We start from the raw sequence: 25,586 nt of genomic DNA, 5'->3' as shown, positions 1-25,586 counted from the left end.
GATTTTCTCTAAGTCTGTGGCTTGCTTTTCATTTTCTAAGTGGTGTCTTCCAAAGATCATAAGTTTTTGATTATGATAAAGCCCAATTTACTGATTTTTTTCATTTATAGTTTGTGCTTTTTATGTCCTAAGAAATCTTTGCCTACCTCAAAGTTTTGAACAGTTTCTTTCTTACACTTTCAGTACTTCTATAATTTCAGTTTTTTTGTGTAGCTCAATAACCCATTTGAGATTATTATTATTATTTTTTGAGATGGAGTCTTGCTCTGTCGCCCAGGCTGGAGTGCAGTGGTGCGATCTCGGTTCTGCCTCCTGGGTTCACGTCATTCTCCTGCCTCAGCCTAATGAGTAGCTGGGACTACAGGCATGTCCCGTCACACCAAGCTGATTTTTGTATTTTTAGTAGAGATGGGGTTTCACCATGATGGCCAGGATGGTCTTGATCTCCTGACCTCGTGATCTGCCCACCTTGGCCTCCCAAAGTGCTGGGATTACAGGCTTGAGTCACCGCGCCCGGCCACAGATTAATTTTTATACATGATATAACTGTCCAAGTGTATTTTTTTCCATATGAATATCTAATCGTTCCAACACCATTTGCTGAAGAGACTTTTGGTGATAGTCCTTAAAACTCTCCATTTCCCTTGGACTCCAAGGTTGGAAGGATTTGGTGTGACAAATAGGCTGCATTTGTTAAGTAGTAATTTATCTCTATTCCCATCTTGACTTCTGAAAGACATACAGAACCGCCCGGCTTCTGATCAGCATGAGGCTGATCATACTGAGCCAAAAGAATCCCAGCCAAAAGCAGAGAATCCAACATCCAGCTAGCTGGCTCGGCCAGCGTGTGGGGAAACACAAAATCTCCCTGAGGATTTTCCCAGTGGGGAGAATGCATTTTGGATCTCTACTCACAACTCTGCAATTCAAACCTCTTCTGTACTTAGATGAGGACTGCTCTGTGGAGGGGCCTTGGCTCTCTCCTTGGCCCCAGCAGCCTCTCTATCTACAAATGAAAGAGCTGTTGGTCAGGCGCGGTGGCTCATGCCTGTAATCCCAGCACTTTGGGAGGCTGAGGCGGGTGGATCACCTGAGGTTGGGAGTTCGAGATCAGCCTGACCAACATGGAGAAACCCCATCTCTACTAAAAATACAAACTTAGCTGGCCATGGTGGCACATGCCTGTAATCCCAGCCACTTGGGAGGCTGAGACAAAAACAAACAAACAAACAAAACCCAGCTTAATTTTAATTGTAAGGAGAAAAATAATTAAAATCAACAATATCTTTTCATCCACTGGAGTGGCAAAGCGGAAAAAAAATCTGATAATATCAAGTGCTGGTGAAGGTACAGAAACAGGCACATCCCTGTGGGAAGTGTAAAGGAGAGCAGTCAATTTACATTCTGAAGGCCATTTAGCCTTATCTGTTAAAACAAAAAATGTATATATCCTTAATTAAGTTACAGCAGTTTGATTACATTGAGTGTCAGAGAGGCTGTAGATGAGGGTACTCAATCACTGCTGGTGGGAGCATTTATTAATAAAATCTTATTTGAGAACTACTCTATGATGTCTATTAAAATATAAAAAACACACGCCCTGGGATCCAGCAATGCCACTTCTCAGCATCTGCCCTAGACAAATACAAGTTCCCAAGGAGGCAAATACAAAGATTTTTCCCTCTAGTATTGTTTGGTGTTATATTCTCCTGTATTTTCTAACACTCTTAGTTTTATTTTGCTTGTGGATTAAAAAAAAAAAAATCCAGTCTTCTGATTATATGATTTAAAGACATAAAAAAACAAATAAAATAAAAAGAAGGAGGACCAGTGACGTGCTGGGTACTGGGTGCTGAGGAAGGACTGTAAATTGGAACAGATGGACAGCCTTTTGCAGACCAGAACCCAAGACTCCAGAGATGAGCAGGCATGGCAAGGCCAGTTAACATCCCAGGACCAAGAGAAGCTTCCAGTCTTGGGGGAGGGGGCTGCAGATGGTTTACCCCACTACAGCAGCTCTGGGATCCCCAGCCCTCTTTGTAAGAGAAGTTTGAATGGCAGGGGGTGTGGAGACAGGGGGCCACAAAGGGAGAAGGAACAGAAGGCGGTTGCTAGGAGACGGCTTGAAAAGTCTCAGCACAAGCTTGGAATTTGGTGGAAACCACTGATCTTGTGCCAGGGTTTTGGGAGATAGGTCCTGGGCCTATTTCTGGCATCAGACCTTTGCCTGTGTGATCCGTAGTAGTGTGGCACAGCAGTGTGCCAGGGAGAAAGAGAGAGAGGCAGAGAAAGAGAGGGGAAAGGAAAGAGAGAGGGAGATGGCCAGGGGTTGGTGGGGACAGACAGAGAGAGAAAGAGAGAGAGAAAGAGAGAGAAAAGGAGGGGGAGAGAGAAATTGAGACAATTTAGAGAGAACCCTAAACTAACAAAGGAACATACAAAAATTCCAGGAACCTTGCCATCTGCTTTATCACATGAAAAAAATAGTAAGGGAGAAGAGTAAAACAAGGATCAGCAAACTATAGCCCATGGGCCAAATCCTGCCTGCTGCTTTGTTTTGGACAGTCTAAGCCATGAATGGTTTTTATATTTTAAAATGGCTGAAAAAAAAAAAAAATCAAAAGGGGAATACTTGGTGTAAAGGTGCAAATTATATAAGATGCAAATTTCAGTGTCCATAAATGACATTTCAGTGAAACACAGACACTATCATTAGTTTAAATACTGCCTATGGCTGCTTTCACGCTGCAACAGCAGAGGTGAGGGGATGCAACAGAATTCCTATAGCCCACAAAGCAAACAATATTTACCATCTTGGCCCTTTCCAGAAATCATCTGCTGACCTCTGGAGTAAAAGATATTAAGGAAGGATGCCTTCTGAGACTAAATATATAATTTGGGGCTCTAAGAGAATAATAATATGGAAGCGTTATTGAATGCTTCCTCTAGGTCAGGGTCTGTGTTAAGTGCTTATCATGCATAATTTTACTGAACTTTGCAAAATACCCCATGACATAGTAGTTGTTTTCTAAATCTCTATTTCACAGATGAGGAGACGGAAGTTTACAGCTGTGATATTCAGCCTAGGCTGCACATTAGAATCACCCAGGGAGCTTTTAAAACTTACTAATGCTCAGTAAGGTCTTACTGATCAGAAACAGAATCCCAGAGGGAAGTTGGCTGAGCTAGACTCCAGATCCATATCTGTCTGAATTTAAAGCACAGACACTTAAGACCAACTTATTCTTCCTTCCAAATGGCAAGATTCATAGGCTGTGGCCATTTCCTATGTGGGATTTACCATATTTCCAGCCAGTAGTGAGGAACGTTCCTTCTCTTTTCCCTAACAATAATTTCGACCACATATTGAGGGTCCACCATGTGCTTTGCACTTGATCTTCATTAGTGTCTTTCCCTTGAGTCTCTTTCAGTAACCTTATATAGTCAGTATTATTTCCTCAGTTTTCAGATAAGGCTCAGACAAGGTTAGAGTGACTTGCCCGGCAGTGACACAAGGTGTCGGCTTCTGTGGTGCTGGTCACATTCTGCTTCTTGATTTGATGCTAGTTACAGAGTTTTGTTTTCCGAAAATTCACTGAGCTCTCTGCTTAGGTGAATTTTCTGTAAGAATTTTACACTACAATAAAAAGTTTCAAAAATACTTTGCCTAAGGTGACACAAAAACATGAAGAATCCAAGATTCAAACCCTAGTCTATGTCATTGTTTCTTAAAGTGTATGATGAGACCTTTCTCATAATACAAGGAATTAAATAGCACTGAATCACAAAGTGAGAAAGTTGTCCCCTTTTCAATTCTTGTTCGGACATTTTGATTACAACAAGGAGAAAGTCTCTGGCAATAGCATGTCTTCAACATTGCTGAAACACTTGCTAACCTTTTTTTTTTTAATAACGGGAGAGAAGGCTCAGGCTTAGCAAGCAATATCTCTAACTAGACTTTAATAATATTGTTTTATTTTCATTACATTGTGTTTTCCACAGTTACCTTTTGAAGCAGACTTGGCTCTTGGTCTACCCAGTATCCACTTTTTCCCTTAGTAACAGAAATTTGATTTTTGTACCCAAATAACAGATCTCATTCTCCAGTCTCCCTGCAGTTAGGCAGGCTAAGTGGCTAAGCTTGGCCAATGAGAAGCAAGCAGAAGTTGCTGTGCGGGACATTCAGGAATGCTTCTTAGTTAAAAGGTACACAGGCATGCTCTCTGTTATCTTTCCTCTTTCCTGATGGTTACCTGCCTGATGGCTGGTGATCCAGCACCCATCTTGGGCTATAAAGCAGCCTTGGTGATGGAGGTCACATAGTAAAGACAGCAAAGCAGACAGAGGAAAGGAACCTGGATTCCCAATAACACCGTGGGGTTGACAGAATTGGATAGCCTGGGATTGCTTCCTCCGTTTTTTTTTTTTTTTTTTTGAGACAGAGTCTCACTCTGTCACCCAGGCTGGAGTGCGGTGGCACAATCTCGGTTCACTGCAACATTTTCCTCCTGGGTTCAAGCAATTGTCCCTGCCTCTGCCTCCCAAGTAGCTGAGACTAAATACATAATTTGGGGCTCTAAGAGAATAATAATATGGAAGAGTTATTAAATGCTTCCTCTAGGTCAGGGTCTGTGTTAAGTGCTTATCATGCATAATTTTACTGAATTTTGCAAAATACCCCATTACAGGTGCCCACCACCATGCCTGGCTAATTTTTGTACTTTTTAGTAGAGATGGGGTTTCACCATGTTGGCCAGACTGGTCTTGAACTCCTGACCTCAGGTGATCCATCTGCCTCGGGCTCCCAAAGTGCTGGGATTACAGGCGTGAGCCACCACGCCCGGCCTCTCCCATGATTTTTAAATTGTTTTTGAGATGAGGTTTCACTATGGGTTCAAGCAATCCTCCTGCCTCCTGCCTCAGCCTCCTGAATAACTGGGATTACATTCTTCTTCTTTGATTTTTTTCTTCTTCTTTCTCTTTCCCCCTCCCCTCCCCTCTCCTCCCCTCCTCTCCCTCCCTCCCTCTCTCTTTCTCTCTCTTTCTTTTGAGACAGAATCTTGCTCTATCACCCAGGTTGGAATGCAGTGGTGCAATCTCGGCTCACTGCAACCTCCCCCTCCTGGGTTCAAGTGATTCTCCTGCCTCAGCCTCCTGAGTAGCTGGGATTACAGGCGTGCACCACCACTCCCAGCTAATTTTTGTATTTTTAGTAGACACGGGGTTTCAACATGTTGGTCAGGCTGGTCTCGAACTCCTGACCTCGTGATCCGCTCACCTTGGCTTCCCAAAGTGCTGGATTTACAGGCATGAGCTACCACACCTGGCCCTCTTATTCTAAAGTGAAGAAGAAGTAAACTTCTATCTTATTTCTGTCTAATATTTCCGCTCTCCATTCCTGAAAGTCAAATGCAATTCCCAAGGACTCTTTACTTTATGGCAAACTACACAAATTTTCCATTTAGAGTAACATAAAGTTTCTTCTTTTTTTTTTTTTCTTTTTTTAGCAAAATAAATGTCACTATATCAAGATAAAGAATAACATTAGGTGTGAACTAGCATAGGTGATTCATGGGAAACAAAATGGCAAATTCGAAAGGAACTCTGGGAACCATCGTACTAGGTTACATTGCCTTTTTGCCTGTAGAGAACCCATGAGGAGAGGGGTTCTCAGTCTTCCCAGTGAAACCCTTCTCTTAGTTGCACTGGCATTTGGGGATCTCATTGCTGGGCCTAGATCCAGGCAGGGCAGCTCCTGGGGCCCAAGGGTGTGCTCACTCACCAGCTGTCTTCCAGCGTCTGTGTGCTGCTCCTGCCCTCCTGCCTCTTCTCCAGCTCCACCGCTGTCTGTTCCAACAGAGCAGACACAGCGTCCTATAGAGACAAAGGCTGCTGGGTCATTGGGTACAATGCAGGTGCCACCCTACCTGCCAGGAATCAGAGCATCTCAGACCTGTGACCTCCCAGTGAATTGATGGTCAAACCAAAGACCAGAGTGGTCAAGTGTCTTGCCCAAGGTCACTGATAAACTGGAAAAATTGTCCTTAATTTCTCCAACTAGCAGTTCTCCAGAGAATAGCTCCTGTATATATGAACTTACTCAGCATCGTGGTGGAAGACAGCCAAGTTTAGCAGTGAAGTGAGAGAGAATTAAGGTCTCTGACTGTAAGGAGACCACAGCATCATCAGACCAACATGTGAACCATCAATAACATAATGCATAATGCACTGTCTCTTTTTGGAGTGAGAGACCTGAGTTTGAGACCTAGCTTTGCTGAGGAGATGTACATCTTAATGTAATTTGGTTATCTCCCTGAGACTTGGTAAACTGTACATAATAAATGGAATAGTGCCTGATGCAAAAGGAAGTACAGAAAATGATGATGATGATGAAAAAGAAGGTGGGGGTGGGGAGGGAAAGGACAGGAGGAGGAGAAAGAGAAAAAGAAAATAGACTTAATTTATCTATTTGCTACCCTTATCTTTACCTGTATGTCCCAACCCATCCCCTGCATAGAAATTCTAGGCAGTGGCTGTCCAAACTAACCACGTACCAACAGAAGGAACAACCTCTACAGAGAGGAAAGGATCACTACAGAGAATTACAAGAAAACCTGAATCCAAAACACTCTCTATTTAACTTTTTGATGTGGTCAGGATCCTATAGGAGTCCAATATCCTATATGTAAGACTAACTTCACTGCTCAGCTGAGTCCTGATCAGTCTGTCTGGCCAGTAGGCGTGGGCTTTCCAAATAGGGGAGACAGTTTGAGGATATTTTAATACGTTAAAGCGTACTGCACTAACTAAAATGAAAAAACATATTTTTTCACTGAAAACAGGCAAATGTAAGATTTTTTTTTCTTTTTTTCTTTTCTTTTCTTTTTTTTTTCTGAGATGGAGTCTTGCTCTGTTGCCCAGGCTGGAGTGCAATGGTGTAATCTTGGCTCACTGCAACCTCTGCCTCCTGGGTTCAAGTAATTCTCCTGCCTCAGCCTCCCTAGTAGCTAGGATTACAGACGACTGCCATCATGCTTGGCTAAGTTTTGGAATTTTAGTAGAGACAGGGTTTCGCCATGTTAGCCAGGCTGGTCTTGAACTCAGAGATCGACTCAAGAGATCCTCCTGCCTCAGCCTCCTAAAGTGCTGGGATTACAGGCATGAGCCACCATGCCCGGCCAAGATTTTCAAGTTACAAAGTCATAATGGAACAGTTACCAAGTGCTCTTTACATGTATTTCTTCAAAGCATCATAAAAACTTTTTTCTTTTTTTAATAATAATAATAATAATAATTATTATTATTATTAAGTTTGTAGAGATAGGCCTCACCATGTTGCCCAGGCTTGTCTTGAATTCCTGGCCTCAAGAGATCCTCCTGCCTCGGCCTCCCCAAGTGCTGGGATTACAGGCATGAGGCACCGTGCCCATCCTCATAACAACCTTTTAAGGCTCACGTTAGACATTAAAAATTGGATGCTCAGAGAGGTGATATGACTGACCTAGCCCTCTGATTCTCTTCCCATGACTTCCAGGTGCCTCTTATACAAAGCCTCCACTATGGACCTTGAACAAAGTAGGGGTCCAAGAAAGGTTCATCTTTTACCTTCCACAGTTTTCTATCTCCTTCTCCATTTCATTTGCAAAAAGTCATGAATTAAGTTTTCGTTAGCCAAGTGGTATTAGGTAGAACAAAGGACAGGAGGAAGCACAGATGTGGAAGAAAGCAAGTTGTGGAAGGGGAGCCACCTGCCCCTTAGTGGAGATCTCTTCTTCCCTGTCTTCTTCTCCTACTTCCTCCACCCCATTTTTCTCCTCTTGTGATGCCCGACCACCTCCAGTTCTGGGAGAGGCTTTCCCTTCCAACATCCAGATGCTGCCTTGTGGGAGGGTGGCGCACCTGGTCCCAGCTCACCGTGCTTGCAGGCCCTGGGGCAGGGGCCGTGACTCCCACTGGCTTGAGCTCCCTGCTCTGTTTCTTCAAGTATTTGTAGCTGAGGAGGTTGTACCAGCGAGTCGACCTCTCCCCAGACCGGCAGACCTCCGCCAGGCTGATCTGGGCGCCTCCCTATTGGGGATGGAAACAAGGAGAACATAAGAGGGACAGAGCGGGGGAAGAACCAGGTATCAGGGAATTTGGTTCACGGGGACAGTATGGAGAAAACACCACTCCAGATGAGAGGGAGGCATCCTGGCAGGAAGACAGGCCAAGTTGTTAACATTTCCAATAACTCATTTGTCGTTCATTCACTCGTTGATCGGTTTAATCATTTGCCAAATCTTTATTGAGGACTTATCCTATGAATTTTTTTAAAATGAAAAAAACTATGATAAAAAAACCTTTAGTTTACCATCTCTGCTGCTTTTAAGTGCAATTTCAGTGGTATTAAACATTATGCACATTGTTGTGAAAGAGATCTACTGAACATTCTCGTTTTGCAAATCTGAAAGCTTCGCCTCCTGGGTTTACGCCATTCTCCTGCCTCAGCCTCCCAAGTAGCTGGAACTACAGGCACTGGCTACCACTAATTTTTTGTATTTTTAGTACAGATGGGTTTTCACCATGTTAGCCAGGATGGTCTCGATCTCCTGACCTCGTGATCTGCCCACCTCGGCCTCCCAGAGTCCTGGAATTACAGGTGTGAGCCACCACACCCGGCAACTCTACACTTATTAAGCAATAACTTCCTTTTCCCCCTTCCCTGCAGCCCCTAGTAACCACCACTGTATTTTCTGTTTCTATGAATTTGATGACTTTAGATACCTCATATAAGTGGAATCATACAGTATTTGTCTTTTTGTGACTGGCTTATTGAACTTAACAATGCCTTCAAGGTCCATCTGTGTTGCAGCGTATATCAGAATTTTATTCCTTTTTTGTTGTTTTTTTGGAAGTAAGATCGCACTCTGTTGCCAGGCTAGAGTGCAGTGGTGTGATCATAGCTCACTGTAATCTCGAACTCCTGGGCTAAGAGATCCCCCTTTCTTTTTAAGGCTGAATAATATTCCACTGTATGGGCATACTACATTATGCTTATCCAGTCATCTGTTGATGGACATTTGGGTTACTCCTACCTCTTCACTATTGCGAGCAGTCCTGCCATGAACATGAGTGTACAAGTAATTCTTTAAGAATCTGCTTTCTGGGCGGGCATGGTAGCTCATGCCTATAACTGGAGCACTTTGGGAGGCTGAGGCGGGTGGATCACCTGAGGTCAGGAGTTCAAGACCAGCCTGACCAACATGGAGAAACCCCATTTCTACTAAAAATACAAAATTAGCCAGGCGTGGTGGCATATTCCTGTAATCCCAGCTACTCGGGAGGGTGGGGCAGGAGAATTGCTTGAACCCAGGAGATGGAGGTTGCAGGTGAGCTGAGATTGTGCCAGTGTACTCCAGCCTGGGCAACAAGAACAAAACTCTGTCTCAAAAACAAAACAAAACAAAACAACAACAAAAACCTGCTTTCAATTATCTTGACTATATGCCCAGAAGTACAACTGCTAGGTCATATGATAATTACATTTTAAATTTTTTAGTGGAACTACTACACCGTTCACATCAACAGTGCTAAGGAAGTGCTTATAATCCCACCAACAATGCACACGAGTTCCAATTTCTCTACATCTTCACCAACACTAGTTATTTTGTGTGGTTTTTTGATAGCCATCATCCAAATACGTGTGAGGTGGTATCTCATTGTGGTTTTGATTTGCATTTCTCTGATAATTAGTAATGTTGAACATCTTTTCACATGGATGTTGGCCATTGGTATATTAATTTTGGAGAAATGTCTATTCAAGTCCTTTCTCCTTTTCAAATTGGGTTATTTGATTTTTCTGTTGTTGAATTCCCATTCTGTGTTAGCTATATTAAGCACTAGGTTCTATGTTATGTACTGAGCATAATGATGGTCCCCACATGGTTCCACCTTCTGGGAGCCAGCACTCTCCCAAGGAACTCAGGAACTGAACAAGTAATTAATTCCAAGTAAGGCAGAAAACTGCGTTATCATTTCTTCTCCACTAAATTTGCAAAAGTTTAAAAAATTGACAACAAATGCCGTTGGTGAGGTTATGGGAAAATAGGCCCTCTCTCACCTTGCTCATGGGAATGTAAAATGGCAGAAACCCGATGGAAGGAATTTAGTCATATCTAGTAAAAACATAAATGCATTTTACCCTTCGATCGAGTAATTCTCCTTGTAGCTGTCTATCCCACAGATACACCTGCAGAAATCTGCACAAGTACAAAATGACCCACAAATAGAGTCTTCATCCTGACTCTCTTTGTAATAGCTAAAGTTTTTTTTTTTTTTTTTTTCTTGAGACAGAGTTTTGCTCTTTTTGCCCAGGCTGCTGGAGTGCAATGGCATGGTCTTGGCTCACCGCAACCTCTGCCTCCCAGGTTCAAGCGATTCTCCTGCCTCAGCCTCCAGAGTAGCTGGGATTACAGACATGTGCCACCATGCCCGGCTATGTTTTTTTTTTTTTTGTATTTTTAGTAGAGACGGGGTTTCTCCCTGTTGGTCAGGCTGGTCTTGAACTCCCGACCTCAGGTGATCCGCCCACCTCGGCCTCCCAAAGTGCTGGGATTACAGGCGTGAGGCACCGCGCCTAGCCAACAGCAAAAGATTTTAAACGACCCAAAGGTCCAGCAACAGGGAACAGATTGAAAGAACTATAATCTATCTATGCAATGGAATATTATGTAGCTGTGTAAAAAAGAGAAAGATCTCTTTATACTGATGCAGAGAGATGGCCAGGCTATACAGTTACGAGAAAAAATAGCATGGTGCAGAAAAGAGTATATAATATGCTACCTTTTGTGCAAGAGAGAGGGGGATAAGTATATGTGTCTATAGTCTATGTATATATTGCACCATGTTTGAGGTGCAAGGGGGAGTGAACATGATCATACATGCACAAGAAATAATGGAAAGATGAAAAAGAAATTAATCAAAGTGGTCACCTATATAGGATAGGCGGTAAGGCTAGGGTGGGGAGAGAGCATGATTTCTCTTCAGTAAACCTTTCCATACAATTTTTCTTTGAGTTATGTAAATATATCCCTTAAACTGAAAACAAATTATAACAAACTAACCTAACTGACTATAAGCTCACAGAAAAGGGAATTATTTCAAGTGACTTAATATTTTTACTGTTTTGTTTTTCCCCCCTACATCCTCCCTAGAAATTACTACTAACTAATTAATCATTCCTCAGAGGCTTTATTGTTTTGACATGTCCAAAAATGAGCCCTGGTCAGGTTTGGGAAGGTGGTCAGCTCACCTTCCCCTAACACACCAGTGTCGGTGGGTGGAAGGGGCTACCCAGACTCTGTGCTGATGGGTGGTAGAAAGACCAAATGCCAGTTTGCAAAACGGACCTGTAGCCAAGTGTATTAATCTGTTCTCATGCTAATAAAGGCATACCCTAGACTAAGCAATTTATAAAAGAAAGAGGTTTAGTTGACTCACAGTTCAGCATGGCTGGGGAGGCCTCAGGAAACTTATAATCATGGCAGAAGGGGAAGCAAACACTTCCTTCTTCACATGGTGGCAGCAAAGAGAAGTGGCGAACAAAAGTGGGAAAAGCCCCTTATATAACCATCGGATCTCATGAGAACTCACTCACTATCATGAGACTAGCAGCATGGGGGTAACCGCCCCCATGAGTCAATTACCTCCCACCAGTTCCCTCCCACAACACACGGGGATTATGGGGGCTACAATTCATCAGGATGCATTGGAACGTGGCAGAGCTGTGCTAGGTCTGGGATGGTGAAAGGTGGTTTCTGAGAGCACAGTGGTGAGTGGGGAGAGGAAGAAAGCACGATGCTGACACTTCACTTGTTTAGCACCAGCTTCCTCATCTGGAAAACAGGGAAAATAACTCCTACCTACCTGCCTATTGGGAGGATCAGAGTGAATTAAATGCTTGGCACACTTCAGGCACCCAGAATAAATGTACATATATATAAATATTTGTCTATTGCTCATTTATTCATTCAATAAAATCTCCCTAAGCCCTTTGCAGACTCTGGAACCACAGAAGCATGTTAAGATATAATTCTTCCCCAAAACGGCTCATGGTTTCCTAGGGAGATAGACAGCTATGTTGGATATTACAGTTCAGAACATGCCAGGCCATGTGTGAGGTATGAGGGGAAAGGACCAGGATCACAGCTTTGAGGTGTAACACTTCCAGCAGATTATTATTAATTCTAACAAGATACACTGTTTATCTGGGGCCGGCTCCCAGCTGTGAGTATCGTCTACCTCAGTAAACTGGATGCACTTTTGAGGGCATTTACATATTCATTCATTCATTTATTCAACACACAAAAATGTGTTGAGAAGTCTCATGTGCCAGGCACTGTTCTGGGTGCTGGAGACAGAGCAGAATTGAAGGCAGATAAATATTCCTGCTCCATGACTTTATATTTGCGTCTAGGGGAATCAGATAACAACTCCATAGGTAAACTCTTTACTGTGTTTCATCGAATCTAAGATGCCATCATTTAAAAGTGTACTATTATTTTATGCACCAAGAAAGAGAAATAGTTGCCAATTAAACTATAACTTGTCATCTAGTACACAGTGCCTCTTGATTTCAGAAATAAAATGTAAAGATAACACGTACCCTAGAATCTATGAGGTACAGTGAAAGGTTAGGTGATAAAAGGTGGTGTAGAGAAAAATACTACAGGGAAAGGGGCTAGAAGGGGATAAGAGAGCAGAGAGGGTAACGGGATTTACATAGGGTGAAAGACCTCGCTGAGAAGGTGACATCTGAATAAAGTCCGGAAGGAGGTGAGGGAACACCTGGGAGGACAGAATGCCAGGCAGAGGACACAGCAAGTGCAAAGGCCTGGAGGGGAGCACATGTTGGCGTATTCAAGGAACACGAGGCTGGAGGAAGAGTTTTGCAGATATAATCCCAGAGATAAGACGTGGCCAAATCCCAAGAGGCCTTGGGGGCCAGGCAGAGGACACAGGTGTTGACTCTAGGTGGAGACATAAGCCATCATAAGGTTTTAGCAAAAGAATGGCATGCACTGATTTACATTTAAATAGGATTAGTCTGGCTATTTTGTTGAAAAAAGAGGAAGGGGAAAAGGACAGAAGCTGGGAGACCAAGTAGGAGATGGCTGCCATCATCCAAGGAAGGAAAGACAGTGGCTTGGGTCTGGGGAAGTGGTGAGAAGTGGGATGTAGGGTTCTTTAGAAGGTGGAGCTAAGAGGATGGGGTAAGGGAAAGAGAGGGGTTACGGATGACTGCAGGGTGTCTGACCTGAGCAATGGAAGAATGAGATTGCCATTGGCTGAGACAGTGGACACACAGGATGAAAGGTCAGGGGCATTCTTGTGGCCATGTTAATTTGAGGTCCTATTTTACGTTTAAGTGAAGATGCAGAACAGGCAGTGGAGATATGAGATTCGAGGGGTGTGGGGAGGCCCAGGCTGGAGCCCTGCACTTGGGATGGGTTTGCAACTGGGAGATAAAATGAGATTACCAAGGAAACAAGTAGAAAAGGGGAGGATCAAGGACCCAGCCCTGGGTCCTCTGACATAGGGAGGTCAGGGAAATGAGGAAGAACCAGCAAAGGAGACCAAGATGCTAGAGGTGAGGGAAGAACACTGGAAGAGCGAGGTAACCAGGAGGCCAAGCAAAGGCAAAGGATGTTGAGGGAGGTGGAGTCAGCAACTGCAGCAAGTGTAGCTGGCAAGTCCAGAAGGAAGATGGAGAGCTGGCCTCTGGTCTGGTAACAAGGAGCTCACTGATAAACATGATGAGGATACCCTCGGTACAAAGATGAGGGCCAGGCTAGGCACGGTGGCTCACGCCTGTAATCCCACCACTTTGAGAGGACAAGGTGGGCGGATCACTTGGGGTCAGAAGTTTGAGACTAGCGTGGCCAACATGGTGAAACCTCACTCTACTAAAAATACAAAAATTAGCCAGGTGTGGTAATGCGTGCCTGTAGTCCCAGCTACTGGGAGGCTGAGGCAGGAGAATGGCTTGGACCCAGGAAGCGGAGATTGCAATGAGCCTAGATCATGCCGTTGCCCTCCAGTCTGAGTGACAGAGTGAGATTCTCTCTCAAAAATTAAAAAATAAAAGTAAAAAAATAGAAAAAAAAGAAAGATGAGGGCCAAAGTCCACGTAGATTGGGTTACAGAGAGGAAGGGAACCTCTTTCAAGTTTTTCTATAAAGAAAGCGAAAGAAACAATGTAGTAGTTGGAAGTGGATATGGGGCGAAAAAGTTTTAGGTTGGGTGTGGTGGCTCACGCCTGTAACCCCAGCCCTTTGGGAGGCTGAGGCGGGAGGACTCCCTGAGCCCAGGAGTTCAACCAGCCTGGGCAACATAGTGAGACCCCATTTCTACAAAAAATACAAAAATTAGCCAGGCATGGTGGTATGTGCCTGCAGTCCCAGCTACTGGGGAGGCTGAAATGGGAGTATCACTTGAACCCAGAAGGTCAAGGCTGCTGTGAGCCAAGTTCACAGCACTGCACTCCAGCCTGGGCAACAAAGCAAGATCCTCAGTCAAAAAAACGTTTGTTTTGTTTTGAGCATGGGAGAAATAATAGCAGGATGATATACTGATAGGCTGGATCCAATGGAAGAGGGAAAATTGGAGACAGAGGAAAGAGCAGAATGGCTGCTGGAGTAATGTCCTTGTGAGAAAATGGGGGCGCTGGCCTCAGACAGGAGTACAGAAGGCCCATCCTCAGAAGCCAGGGAAATGGCAGAATTTACAAGAACAGCTAGATATGGTATGGGGGCCCTCTTCTGAATCTGTTCTGTCTTCTCTCCCTGAGAGAAGTATGAATTAGTCATTGTGATGAGTGGGTGAGTAAATCATCCAGGGAGATACAGTATAATTTCTGGGCAGCATTCAGGGCTCATGGGAAGTGAGTGACTACCATTTCCAAATGACACCATACAGCGTGGTTATGTGCATTTTTTTTCCAGTTGCTCAGTTGGAGAGGAGGGGGTGGAGAGCTCGCTCTGACAGGGCTGGGGTTTTGCCAAGTTAGTATGCCAAAGTGAGAGGGAGCAAGGGAACGGTTGTAATGGTGAACCATGGGACGTAAGTGGGGCCTGAGAAGCAGGCTAGCTTGAGAGAGCCTGGGCTGGGTGGCACTGAACACAGCAGTAGAGCAGTGGGCAACTAGGCCCCCTGCGATGCCATACTAGGGCATTTGGTGGTACTGTTGCCTGCGATATTGGGAAGGTGGGCTGTGTAGTCCTCCAAACCTATAATCTGGGTCTGGGGACATGAGAGACACTCATAGTAACCCCCTGAGAAGTGGCATGGTGTGATGGCTACACATAAGGAAGCTGGAGTCTCTGTTCAAATTCAAGCTTCGCCATCTTCTCCTTGGATGACCTGGCAGGTTACTTAGCCTTTCTGGGCCTTGATCCCTTATCTTCCTGGGGCCATCGCGAAGATTAAATGAGATACTGCACACGAAGTTCTTAGCCCACTGGTAGACGCATAGACTCGGCTCAGTACAGATGCTGTTGCTGCCTGGCTGAAAACGGACTGGGGATTCCACACACCCTGCTGCCCGGAGTCCCTGCGTGGGAGCGGACAGGCCCTTTTTCCTCCCATCTCACTTCCTCTCCTCCTCCAGCCACCAAAATACGACAGCCTGACACTCCATGTCCCCACCGTATACGGGAAAGGAGGTTTCCCATTGGCTGCAGGCAGAGACAAGCCACAGTGAGATGAGCGCTTTGGCTGCTGCCATGGCAACCAGCAATGACCAGACTTCAATTAGGAAGGAGGAATAAAAGGGATCCAATTAGGAGAAGAAAATAGGATTTAGTCTCTTTTCGTTTAGGAATGCCCAGAGCCAAGGGAATGCTTCGCTGGAGGAGACCAGGCTTGCCAACCCCTTCAAGTCACCACCCCCACCTCTGGGCTCCAGGGAGCCCTGTGCTGGCAAAAAGACAACACAGAGGCACTGACGTGTGTGGACTTTAGAGGTAGACACCCGCTGGGGTTCAAATATGGCTTCTGCCACTTTCCTAACTGTCTTTCACCTCTTTGTGCCTCAGTTTCTCCACTGGAATATGCTACCTATTTTGCAAGGTTGGAGTGAGGATCAATAGAGATAATGGGCTGGGCGTGGTGGCTCACACCTGTAATCCCAGCACTTTAGGAGGCAGAGGCAGGCGGATCACTTGAGGTCAGGAGTTTAAGATCAGCCTGGGCAACATGGCGAAACCCCGCCTCTACTAAAAACACAAAAATTAGCCGGGTATGGTGGGGCACGCCTGTAGTCCCAGCTACTCGGGAGTCTAAGGCAGGAGAATTGCTTGAACCTGGGAGGCGAAGGTTTCAGTGAGCCGAGATCATGCCACTGCACTCCAGAGACTGAGAGTAAGACTCAGTCTAAAAAAAAAAAAAAAAAAAAAAACACACAGAGATAATGCATGTAAAGAGCTTAGCTCAGTGCCTGCCATATAAACTGCATCCTACTGGCATTAATTATTGCATTATTGTCAGTAACAACATCATTGGCCTCACCTGGGAGCTTGTTAGAAATGCAGAATCTCAGGTTCTGCTCCAGACGTGCTGAATCAGAATCTGCATTTCAGCCAGAGCTCCAGGTAACTTGTGTGCATGGCACAGTTTGAAGCTCTGCTTTAGCGCCTTGTTTAGTCTTCAGAGAACCACCTCCAGGAAGGCAGTATGAGCCAGATTTTACAGATAAGGGAACTGAGACAGAGAATTGAAGATTGTGAGGAGACACAGCTGGAAGGGCAAGCCTGGTGACAGCCCCAGGCCACAATCCAAAGATGTGGCCCCACAATGCCATGATAGAGAAGGTTTTACAGAGCATGAAGATCAAGGCAAGGATGGAGAGCAAAGAGATTCCCTTCTCTGGGCAAACGCCTGTGAGTTACAGCAGGAGAAAGGGGTGAGCCCTCCGAGAAGGCAGTGAGAAGCTCCACATTCCAGCTTCCAGACATGGAGGCAGGAGAGGCTTGGAGAGGTGTACACATCTTGTTTCTCCCCTTTGCACGCATCCCACATTTTCCTCCATCACTTCAACCCATCCATTTCCAACACGGCCCTCCTCACAGTTCGTTTACATCTTAGCCATCAATGCTGGCGCCTTGTCTGTTTGGTTCCCCATTGAATCCCCAGCCGCAGACACAGGGGTGGGGACACAACAAGCTCCCAGTGCAGATCTGAGCATGAGTGGAGCAACCTTCTAGGTATAATGTCCACCCTTGGGCTCCTTTGTGCTCACAGTTGAGTTATCAATGGAATACTCTAACACTAAATGGCATCAGGGTTAACAAAGCCCTTTACTTCTTTTAATTCACTTGTACATCGTAAGCCCGAGTTAGCTATTCTATAAATCCCCCTTCTATAGACGGGAAAGCTGAGTATCTGTCTGCACTTGGGTCTGCCTGTCTCTTAGGACACAGTGTACCTGGGCTACTTCATTCCCAGTCCTGACTCCTGCCAATGCAGTGAGAGATGGAAGCCAGAGGAGGTCAGTTTCAAGGAGGAGACTAGCAATGGCCCCATTCAATGAGAACCCATTGTGGGTCAGACACTTGAATGGGTGCTTGACGGGTGCTATCTCAATCCTTATAAAGATTCTTCTAGTGGGCATGATGGAGGCATTATCATTTGCATTTTATGGATAAGAAAAATGAGGATCAGAGATGTTAAGTACCTTGCCCAAGGTCATCCAGCTATACAGCAAGCGGTAAAGGTGGGATGTGAAGGCCTATGTGTTTGTTTTCACTATTGTGGGCTTTTTTTTTTTTTTTTTTTTGACACAGGGTTCTGCTGTTGCCCAGGCCAGAATACTGTGGCAGGTCAGCTCACTGCAGCTCAAAGGATCCTCTCATCTCAGCCTCCAGAGTAGCTAGGACTACAGGCATGCACCACCAAGCCTGGCTAATTTTAATTTTTGTAGAGATGGGGTCTTGCTGTGTTGCCCGGGCTGCTCTTGAACTCCTGCACTTGAGCGATCCTCTGGCCTTGACTTCCCAAAGGGTTGGGATTACAGATAAAAGCCACCACACAGCCATAGTCTGTGCTTATCTCATCTCTCATGCTGTAGAGTAAAGCTGCGGCATGCGGCTTTTTCCAGGTTCTGGCAGTTTTAAAAGGCACTTTCAGGTCCATTATTCTTCCTCTCGTGAAAGACTTCCTTCCCTCCTACCCTAAGTCTGAGAACAACATTCACCTGTGGAAGCCTTGCTGCCTAGACTCCACGATGAGCCTGATTGATAGCACAACCTGCGTCTCCTTCAAGCCTTCTTCCTGAAGCTCAGGGTGGACAATCTCCATAAACACAGAAGGCCAGCCAGCCAGACACACAGACACCGCCCTTACCAGGCACTCTTCCAGATGGCTCCTGTCGGTGGTACAGACATCGACTCTTAAGGTCTTCTGGTGAAGGGCTGGATAGGACATGGATACCCAGAACACCTCATTGAACACTAGATTGTCTGAGGCGTCCAGGGGCCGGGTCCGGAAGAGGCAGGTGGTGCTTTCACAGCAAGGAAGGACAGCCACACGGATATTCCTAGAGGGAGACAGAACCGCAGGAAACCTTGGGTCAGCCCATGTCTGGGGCTAAAGTGTTGGACTAAACAGCTGCTGAAATCCCTAAGCAAACAACAGTGGATGAGAGTTTGTAGAAGTGAGGAATCTGGGGAATCAGGCCCCATACACTGGAAGAAACTTTGACAAATCTAACAAAATTCCAGATGCATTTGTCCTTTGGTCCAGACCCTTCACTTCTAGGCATCATCCCACAGATACCCCTGCCTGAGTACCAGTGAGCTATGGAGAAGGCTATTCAGCCTGGCACCATCTGGGTGGGCAAAAGACTGCAAACGACCCAAGCATCCCATCTTGTCTTCCTTCTGTTTTGTCCGCCTTCCTGCCCTTCCTTCTTCCCATATTCGCCACCCTCACAGGCTGGCTGGGTGTAGACCACAGACACACAAGCTTCTGTTGCCACCCTCTGGGCCTTATGATCCGAGAAAACTTGTAGGCAGATGAGTGCAATAAAGGATAAACCCATCTACCACGGGAGGAGCCCGCATGCGGACAGAGCAGGTGTTTGCATCCTATCAGCATCAAGGTAACATGCAGTCACACCTCGCCAAGAGAAGCACAGTGACTGGTGCTGACTCTTGGAAAGAGAAGACCCACCTCTCTCTGCAAGAAACACTTGAGCTTAGGAGAAGATAAAACAGACTGTGACCATTTCTCTCCATGAGGCTCAAAGTCCAGGAGGGTAGGGCCCAGGAAGGATCTGCTCACCACCCCATTCCTAGAGCTGGCATTCAGCAGGTGCTCAGCACGCAGTGGGGCAGGAATTCACACAGTCATCTAGAGTGCTTGTCTTTACAGCTGGCGTGCTTGCCATTGTGCCTGTATTCACATGCACAGCACTGACATTTAGCATCACAGTCATATGCATTACAAACCCACAGTGTCTTGACATGGCCCATAACTGGATCAGGACAGGGCAGAAAAGTGACCCCCAGGGGTGACTCCGGAGGGTGAGAGTATGCTCCACACCCATCCAGCTACATACTCACACTTTCTGGTCTTGTTGCTGCAACAGAGCAGAAAGGTTACTCAGCTGGATGATTAATATTGCAAATTGCTTATTCTTCTCATCATACCTGAAATGAAAAGGGGCATATGAAGTACCTATTAATAACACACTCATCTCTCTCATTCCTTCTCTCTGTAAAAAGTCACAGGACGTGGCTGTTGGCTGCCCTGGGGACTATGGTGAGCTCAAGAGCATAAGCCCAGTGCTTTGCTGCCATGCAGGGATGTAGAGCTAGAGCTGTCAATTGTTTGAAAAAAAAATTTTTTTTTTTTGAAACAGGGTCTCACTCTGTCATCCAGGTTGAGTTCAGTGGCATGATCAGGGCTCATGGTAGCCTCGACCTCCCAGGCTCAGGTGATCCGCCCACCTCAGCCTCCTGAGTAGCTAGGACTACAGATGTGCACCACCACATCCAGCTAATTTTTTGTATTTTTAGTAGAGACGGGGTTTCATCATGTTGCCTGAGCTGGTCCTGAACTCCTGGAATCAAGTGATCCATCTGCCTTGGCCTCCCAAAGCGCTGGGATTAAAGGTGTGAGCCACCACGCCCAGTCAGTTGTCTGAATTTTTAAAAAGAACCCATAAATGTGGGTGAAATTTCGTGATATGGTAATGTTGTCAACTAATTCCTATTAAAAAATACTGAAGGCCAGGTGTGGTGGCTCATGCCTGTAATCTCAGCACTTTGGGAGGCCGAGGCAGGCAGATCATTTGAGGTCAGGAGTTTGAGACCAGCCTGGCCCAACATGGTGAAACCTCATCTCTATTAAAAATACAAAAGTTAGCCGGGCGTGGTGGCACACGCCTGTAATCCCAGCTACTTGGGAGGCTGAAGCAGGAGAATCGCTTGAACCCAGGAGGCAGAGGTTGCAGCGAGCTAAATCGCACTACTGCACTCCAGCCTGGGTGACAGGTGAGACCCCATCTCAAAAAAAAAATAAAAAAATAAAAAAAATAAAATTGAGATCATCCCCCAACAAGAGAAAACAAAAAGAACAGCCATGTGTGTATTGACCCAATCTGGGCTGCAGCCCCCAGTGATCGACTTCCATCCAGACCAATGAAACCTAGATGGGATGGAAAGACAAAAGCCACAGCAACAACGAACAAACACACTGAGAGGCAGGAAGTCTCAGTCCCGGTCCTGGCTCTGCCACCAGCCAGCTCCGTGAGTTGGGCCAAGTCATAAGGTCTTTTAAAACCTCATTTCTCCTATCTGTAAAGCAGACGGCTGGGAGGTGAGGAACGAATTGGCGTCCCTTCAGTTAAGAAGCTGCAATGGCCAGCAGGTCCTGCTGGTGCTGCCTTCCACCCTGGGCGGCTGTGAATGTAAATGCAGGCGAATGCTGCGGATGAAGAAGGGACCCCACACAGACCGTTCCTTCTATCCTCATCGTCCTTGTCACTTACTTCAGGGCAACCTGAACTCGGGCCGCACCCAATGCTTCCGATTCGTCACTGTCAAACGCAGCAGCTTCTGAAGCACCCAGTCTGAAAGGCAATAGGGAAGGGGGAGTTAGGCTTCCTTGCAGTGAACAAACTGTTTTGGGAGGCTGGGGTTACATCCCCAGGAAGGAAAGTTGGGGTGTGCTCAGCTTCCCTCCAGGTCCTTTTTTAAATTTTAATTAAAAAAAATTTTTAGAGATCGGGTCTCACTATTTTGCCAAGGCTGGTCTTGAACTCCTGGTGTCAAGTGATCCTCCCATTGAAGCCTCCCAAGTAGCTGGGATTACAGACTCACACCACTATGCCCAGCTTGGACTCCTCTCTTAAGGTGCCTGGCCTTTCTCTAGCGCTTACTCCTTAGCCATACACCTTTTTCGTAGCTACCACAGAACTAGCACTCCCCTAAACCCGAAGCATCTCTAACCCCAGGAGAAGTTATGCTGTCTGTGCCTTGGGCTGCCAAGAGGAAGGTGGGGTCACGCCCTCTTGGGGCTCCTCCCACACACTGTAAGGGCCAAAACCTAAGCCACCCCACAGGCCTAGGCTCTGGATATTCAGAGTTCATGGCTTACATGGCCACAGAGAGAGCCAGCACCCAGACACCCACCTCTGCACGGAAGCCTCGTACACACCACTGTCCCCAGCCACTGACTCGTCCGATACTGCGGCTGAGACACAGGCCACTTTCAGGCCACACCCCTGGGCCGTATTCACAGCTAGAGAAGGAAAATGGAAAGTCAGGTTCAGGAATCAGAAAACTGTCTTTGCAGCTCCCAATTTTGTTTTGTTTTTGAGGCAGGGTCTCACTCATCCAGGCTGGAGTGCAGCGGCACGATCATGGCTCACTGCAGCCTCGACCACTCTGGGTTCTGGTGATCCTCCCACCTGTGCCTCCCAAGTACTGGAACTACAGGCATGTGCCACCAGACCCAGATACTTTTTAAATTATTATTTTGTTGCAGAGATGGGGTTTTGCCATATTGCCCAGGTTGGTCTTGAACTCCTGGTCTCAAGAAATCCTCCTGCTTTGGCCTTCCAAAGTGCTGGGATTACAGGCATGAGCCATCGTAATCCCAACACTTTGGGATTTTGGGAGCCTGAACTCCCAATTTTGATACACTATCTATGGATGAAAGATCGTTCCACCAAATTCCAACCACCTCTAAATGCTAAAGCAAAAAAAAATTTTTTAAAGTTTGCTTTAGGGTGATGGAAGGAGTCACATGTGATTTTGTGTTTTACCATCCCAGGCTCTGGAGTCGAACTGCCTGGATTCAAATCCAGTTCCACCACTTACTGCTTCATGACCTTGAGATACTGACTTAATCCTATTAAGCCCCAGATACCTCATTTGGAAAACTTGGATAATAATACCTACTTATTATTATCCAAGTTGAGAGGACTCAGCGAGACGTTATAGGGGAAGTCCTTAATATAGAGATTGGTGCAGGCAGGCAAAGTGCTCTACACAACTCATTACAGCTATCCTTATTGCCACTACTGTTCCTATCACTGTGGATATCTATACTTTCAATGGCAAAAACCGCAATTACTTTGCACCAACCTAATAGATCCATCCCTACCTACCTGGGGCAAAATAACAGCCCCTGGACCCTCAGGACAGAGAAGGGAGATATTAAGCACCCGTTCTTCCACTGCCTATCCCTTTCCACTCCTAATTCAGCTCCTCCTCTTCCCTACCCTTAACAGGGGCCCTTGAAAATCTCTGATCTGAGGCTCATAACTAAGCAATCAACACGTGCTGCACATGCCTTCCTTGCCCAAGCAATGAACACCCACGATATGCCAGGCCCATTGCCATGTTCGGAACTACAACGATGAATAAGACAGTTCCTGCCCTCCTTGCAGGAGGCAAGGCCAGATCCAGATCTTACAATCTCACAGCTAACACCTCTGAGCACCTGGGGACAGACTGGAGAAGGGCAAGGGCTCGCAGCATTGAGGGGCACAGAGTCCGGGGCATGGCAGGCTGGGGATGGCGATGGGTGACGAGGTGGGTCTGGGAGATGGCAAGTGCTGGCGATGGGGAAGCCGAGCCTGCTGAGCCCGTGGAGACCTCCTGCTTTCAGACCCATGCATCTCCACCCTCCACTAAACCACTAAGGAGATTAATTTGTCTGCTGACCGAACAGCAGCACTAATCACATAACCTGCTTAGCGTCTGAGCTCTGCCTGCCATTGCTCGCTGCAGGGAAGGCTTCTGGAGACGGCAGGAAGGAAATGCCATCCCAAGACCTGTGTGTGCCCAGCCTAATGTGCTGTCTTAGGCCCACAAGCCCCAAGGACACTGTTGGGGAGGGGAGAGAAGGGGGTCACTTCACAGGACATAGCTGGGGTCTGAGTGTCCTGACTTGGCTTAATATTGCCATCAGAGGCACACTCCTTGAGCCTCGTTAGAGATTCCACCTAGACCCCCTCCTCTCCAGGGAACAATTTTCTGAAGCTTGCCACCTGCTATAGTAGGGCGCTTGCTTTTATTTTGAGAGCACTCAGCAAGACTCTCTTCCTGATGAGGGAAATCCAGGGATCTCCCAGCTCCTCTTCTAAGGAAACCACTGGCACTCAAAGCCTTTGTTAACAAGGAAACCTCATTTCCCTACCATGCTCCCCCTGGCCCTTGCACACAAATGGACAATTCTGGGCACAGCAGCAGCACTCCTGCCCATGCCTGGAGCCACAGGGCTAATATGGGTCTGGCTGCTTCTAGCTGGCCTCACCTGGAGCCAGGAGCTCAAGCTTTTTGTAGACAGAACTCGGCACATGGATAATAGTGTGCATTCTGAGCAGGCGGTCCTTGTGTCAGTTCTCGTCTTGCCATTTCGCTCTGTGGACTAACCTCAGACAAGTCTTTTAACCTCACTGTGCCTCACTTTTTTCTTTTTTCTTTTTTTTTTTTTTTTTGAGACAGAGTCTCGCTCTGTGGCCCAGGCTGGAGTGCAGTGGCCGGATCTCAGCTCACTGCAAGCTCCGCCTCCCGGTTTCACGCCATTCTCCTGCCTCAGCCTCCCGAGTAGCTGGGACTACAGGCGCCTGCCACCTCGCCCAGCTAGTTTTTTGTATTTTTTAGTGGAGACGGGGTTTCACCGTGTTAGCCAGGATGGTCTCGATCTCCTGACCTTGTGATCCGCCCGTCTCGGCCTCCCAAAGTGCTGGGATTACAGGCTTGAGCCACTGCGCCCGGCCCACTTTTTTCATCTTTAAGATGGGGATAAAAGGGACAGGGCTTGGTGGTTCACGCCTATAATCCCAGCACTTTGGGAGGCCAAGACAGGTGGATCAACTGAGGTCAGGAGTTCAAGACCAGCCTGGTCAACATGGTGAAAGCCCGTTTTTACTAAAAATACAAAAAATTAGCCAGGCATGTTGGCGTGCACCTGTAATCCCAGCTACTTGGGAGGCCGAGGCAGGAGAATCGTTTGAACCTGGGAGGTTGAGGTTGCAGTGAGCCAGGATGGCGCCACTGCACTCCAGCCTGGGTTACAGAGTGAGACTCCGTCTCAAAAAAAAAAAAAAAAAAAAATAGCACCCACTTCCTAGAGGTGTTGTGAGGCTTAAATGAGTAAATATGTACAGAAGTACCTGAATCCTAAACACCTGTACTCTATATAGCATAGCTATGATTATTGTGAGCTATTATTCCTGTGGCCAGGAAAGCCAAGGAGGCCCAGGTGAGTTTACCGAACACCCTCCTCAGTCCTGACCTTCACACCCAGAGCCAGATGGGGTTGGTGGGGCCCCAAGCACCAGGAGTTGGCATGAATGTGCACACTGAACTACCTCCCAGCCTAAGGCATGACAATAAAGGGGTTGGGTTCTGGGGCCAGAAAGACTCAGGTTCTTATCCCTGCTTCCTTGCTTGTTGGCTGGGTAACCTAAGGCAAGTGACATCACCTCTCTGATCTCCAATTCCTCATCAGTGAAATGGACAGAATAGAAATAACCAATTTCACCATATATTAAGCACATTACCCAACTCATAATACATCCCCAATGAAAGTTAACTATTATGATTTATTATGTGGTTGCTGCTAAAGATAAAAAGGTTTTCTCCTAATAAATCTTAGCTGTCAATGTCAGCATCATCTTCTGTTTTGAAGATTCCAACTTAAATCCCGACTAACACCCACCAAAACGTTCTTTCTGACCCCATGCAGAATGGGAGTCAGCTCATATCATTACCAGCTTCAAACAGTCACATGGGTCCCCAGTGCAATTAGGATAAAATCCAAACTCCTTAGCATAGCCCACCAGGCCTTTCAGGATCTGGACTCTGCCTAGTTCTCTAGCCTCATTGGTAACCCCTACCTCTGACTCACAGCTTCCTGGCTCCCCCCCTTCTATTCCCTTCCTCTGACCTCAGAGATTTTGCTCTTGCTTTTCCCAAGGCTGGCTCCATCTCATCATTCGAGACACCCTCAAATGTCATCTTCTTTCACAACCCAAGCTGCCCCGGCAGTCCCACCTCCGACCTGAAAGCCTGGATCATATTCCCTGTTTTATT

At 46.3% G+C, this 25,586-nt stretch overlaps 1 protein-coding gene across 3 annotated transcripts in view; it reads right to left on the bottom strand.

The window, feature by feature from the left end:
- The window catches only part of WWC1 (WW and C2 domain containing 1), a 177,047-nt gene that overhangs the window by 19,466 nt on the left and 131,995 nt on the right, over nucleotides 1-25,586 (bottom strand). For all 3 annotated transcript variants that reach the window (XM_011947743.1, XM_011947744.1, XM_011947745.1), the window contains exons 12-17: nucleotides 21,672-21,780; nucleotides 21,029-21,109; nucleotides 19,599-19,685; nucleotides 18,379-18,571; nucleotides 7,915-8,067; nucleotides 5,783-5,874 (exon numbers count right to left, since the gene is read on the bottom strand). In XM_011947743.1, coding sequence (XP_011803133.1) covers nucleotides 5,783-5,874; nucleotides 7,915-8,067; nucleotides 18,379-18,571; nucleotides 19,599-19,685; nucleotides 21,029-21,109; nucleotides 21,672-21,780 — 715 coding nt within the window. The remainder of the gene's footprint in view (nucleotides 1-5,782; nucleotides 5,875-7,914; nucleotides 8,068-18,378; nucleotides 18,572-19,598; nucleotides 19,686-21,028; nucleotides 21,110-21,671; nucleotides 21,781-25,586) is intronic.

Source organism: Colobus angolensis, unplaced genomic scaffold, assembly GCF_000951035.1.
Source record: "Colobus angolensis palliatus isolate OR3802 unplaced genomic scaffold, Cang.pa_1.0 Scaffold27, whole genome shotgun sequence".
Lineage (NCBI taxonomy): Eukaryota > Metazoa > Chordata > Mammalia > Primates > Cercopithecidae > Colobus > Colobus angolensis.
This window is presented reverse-complemented; position numbering and strand designations above follow the sequence as displayed.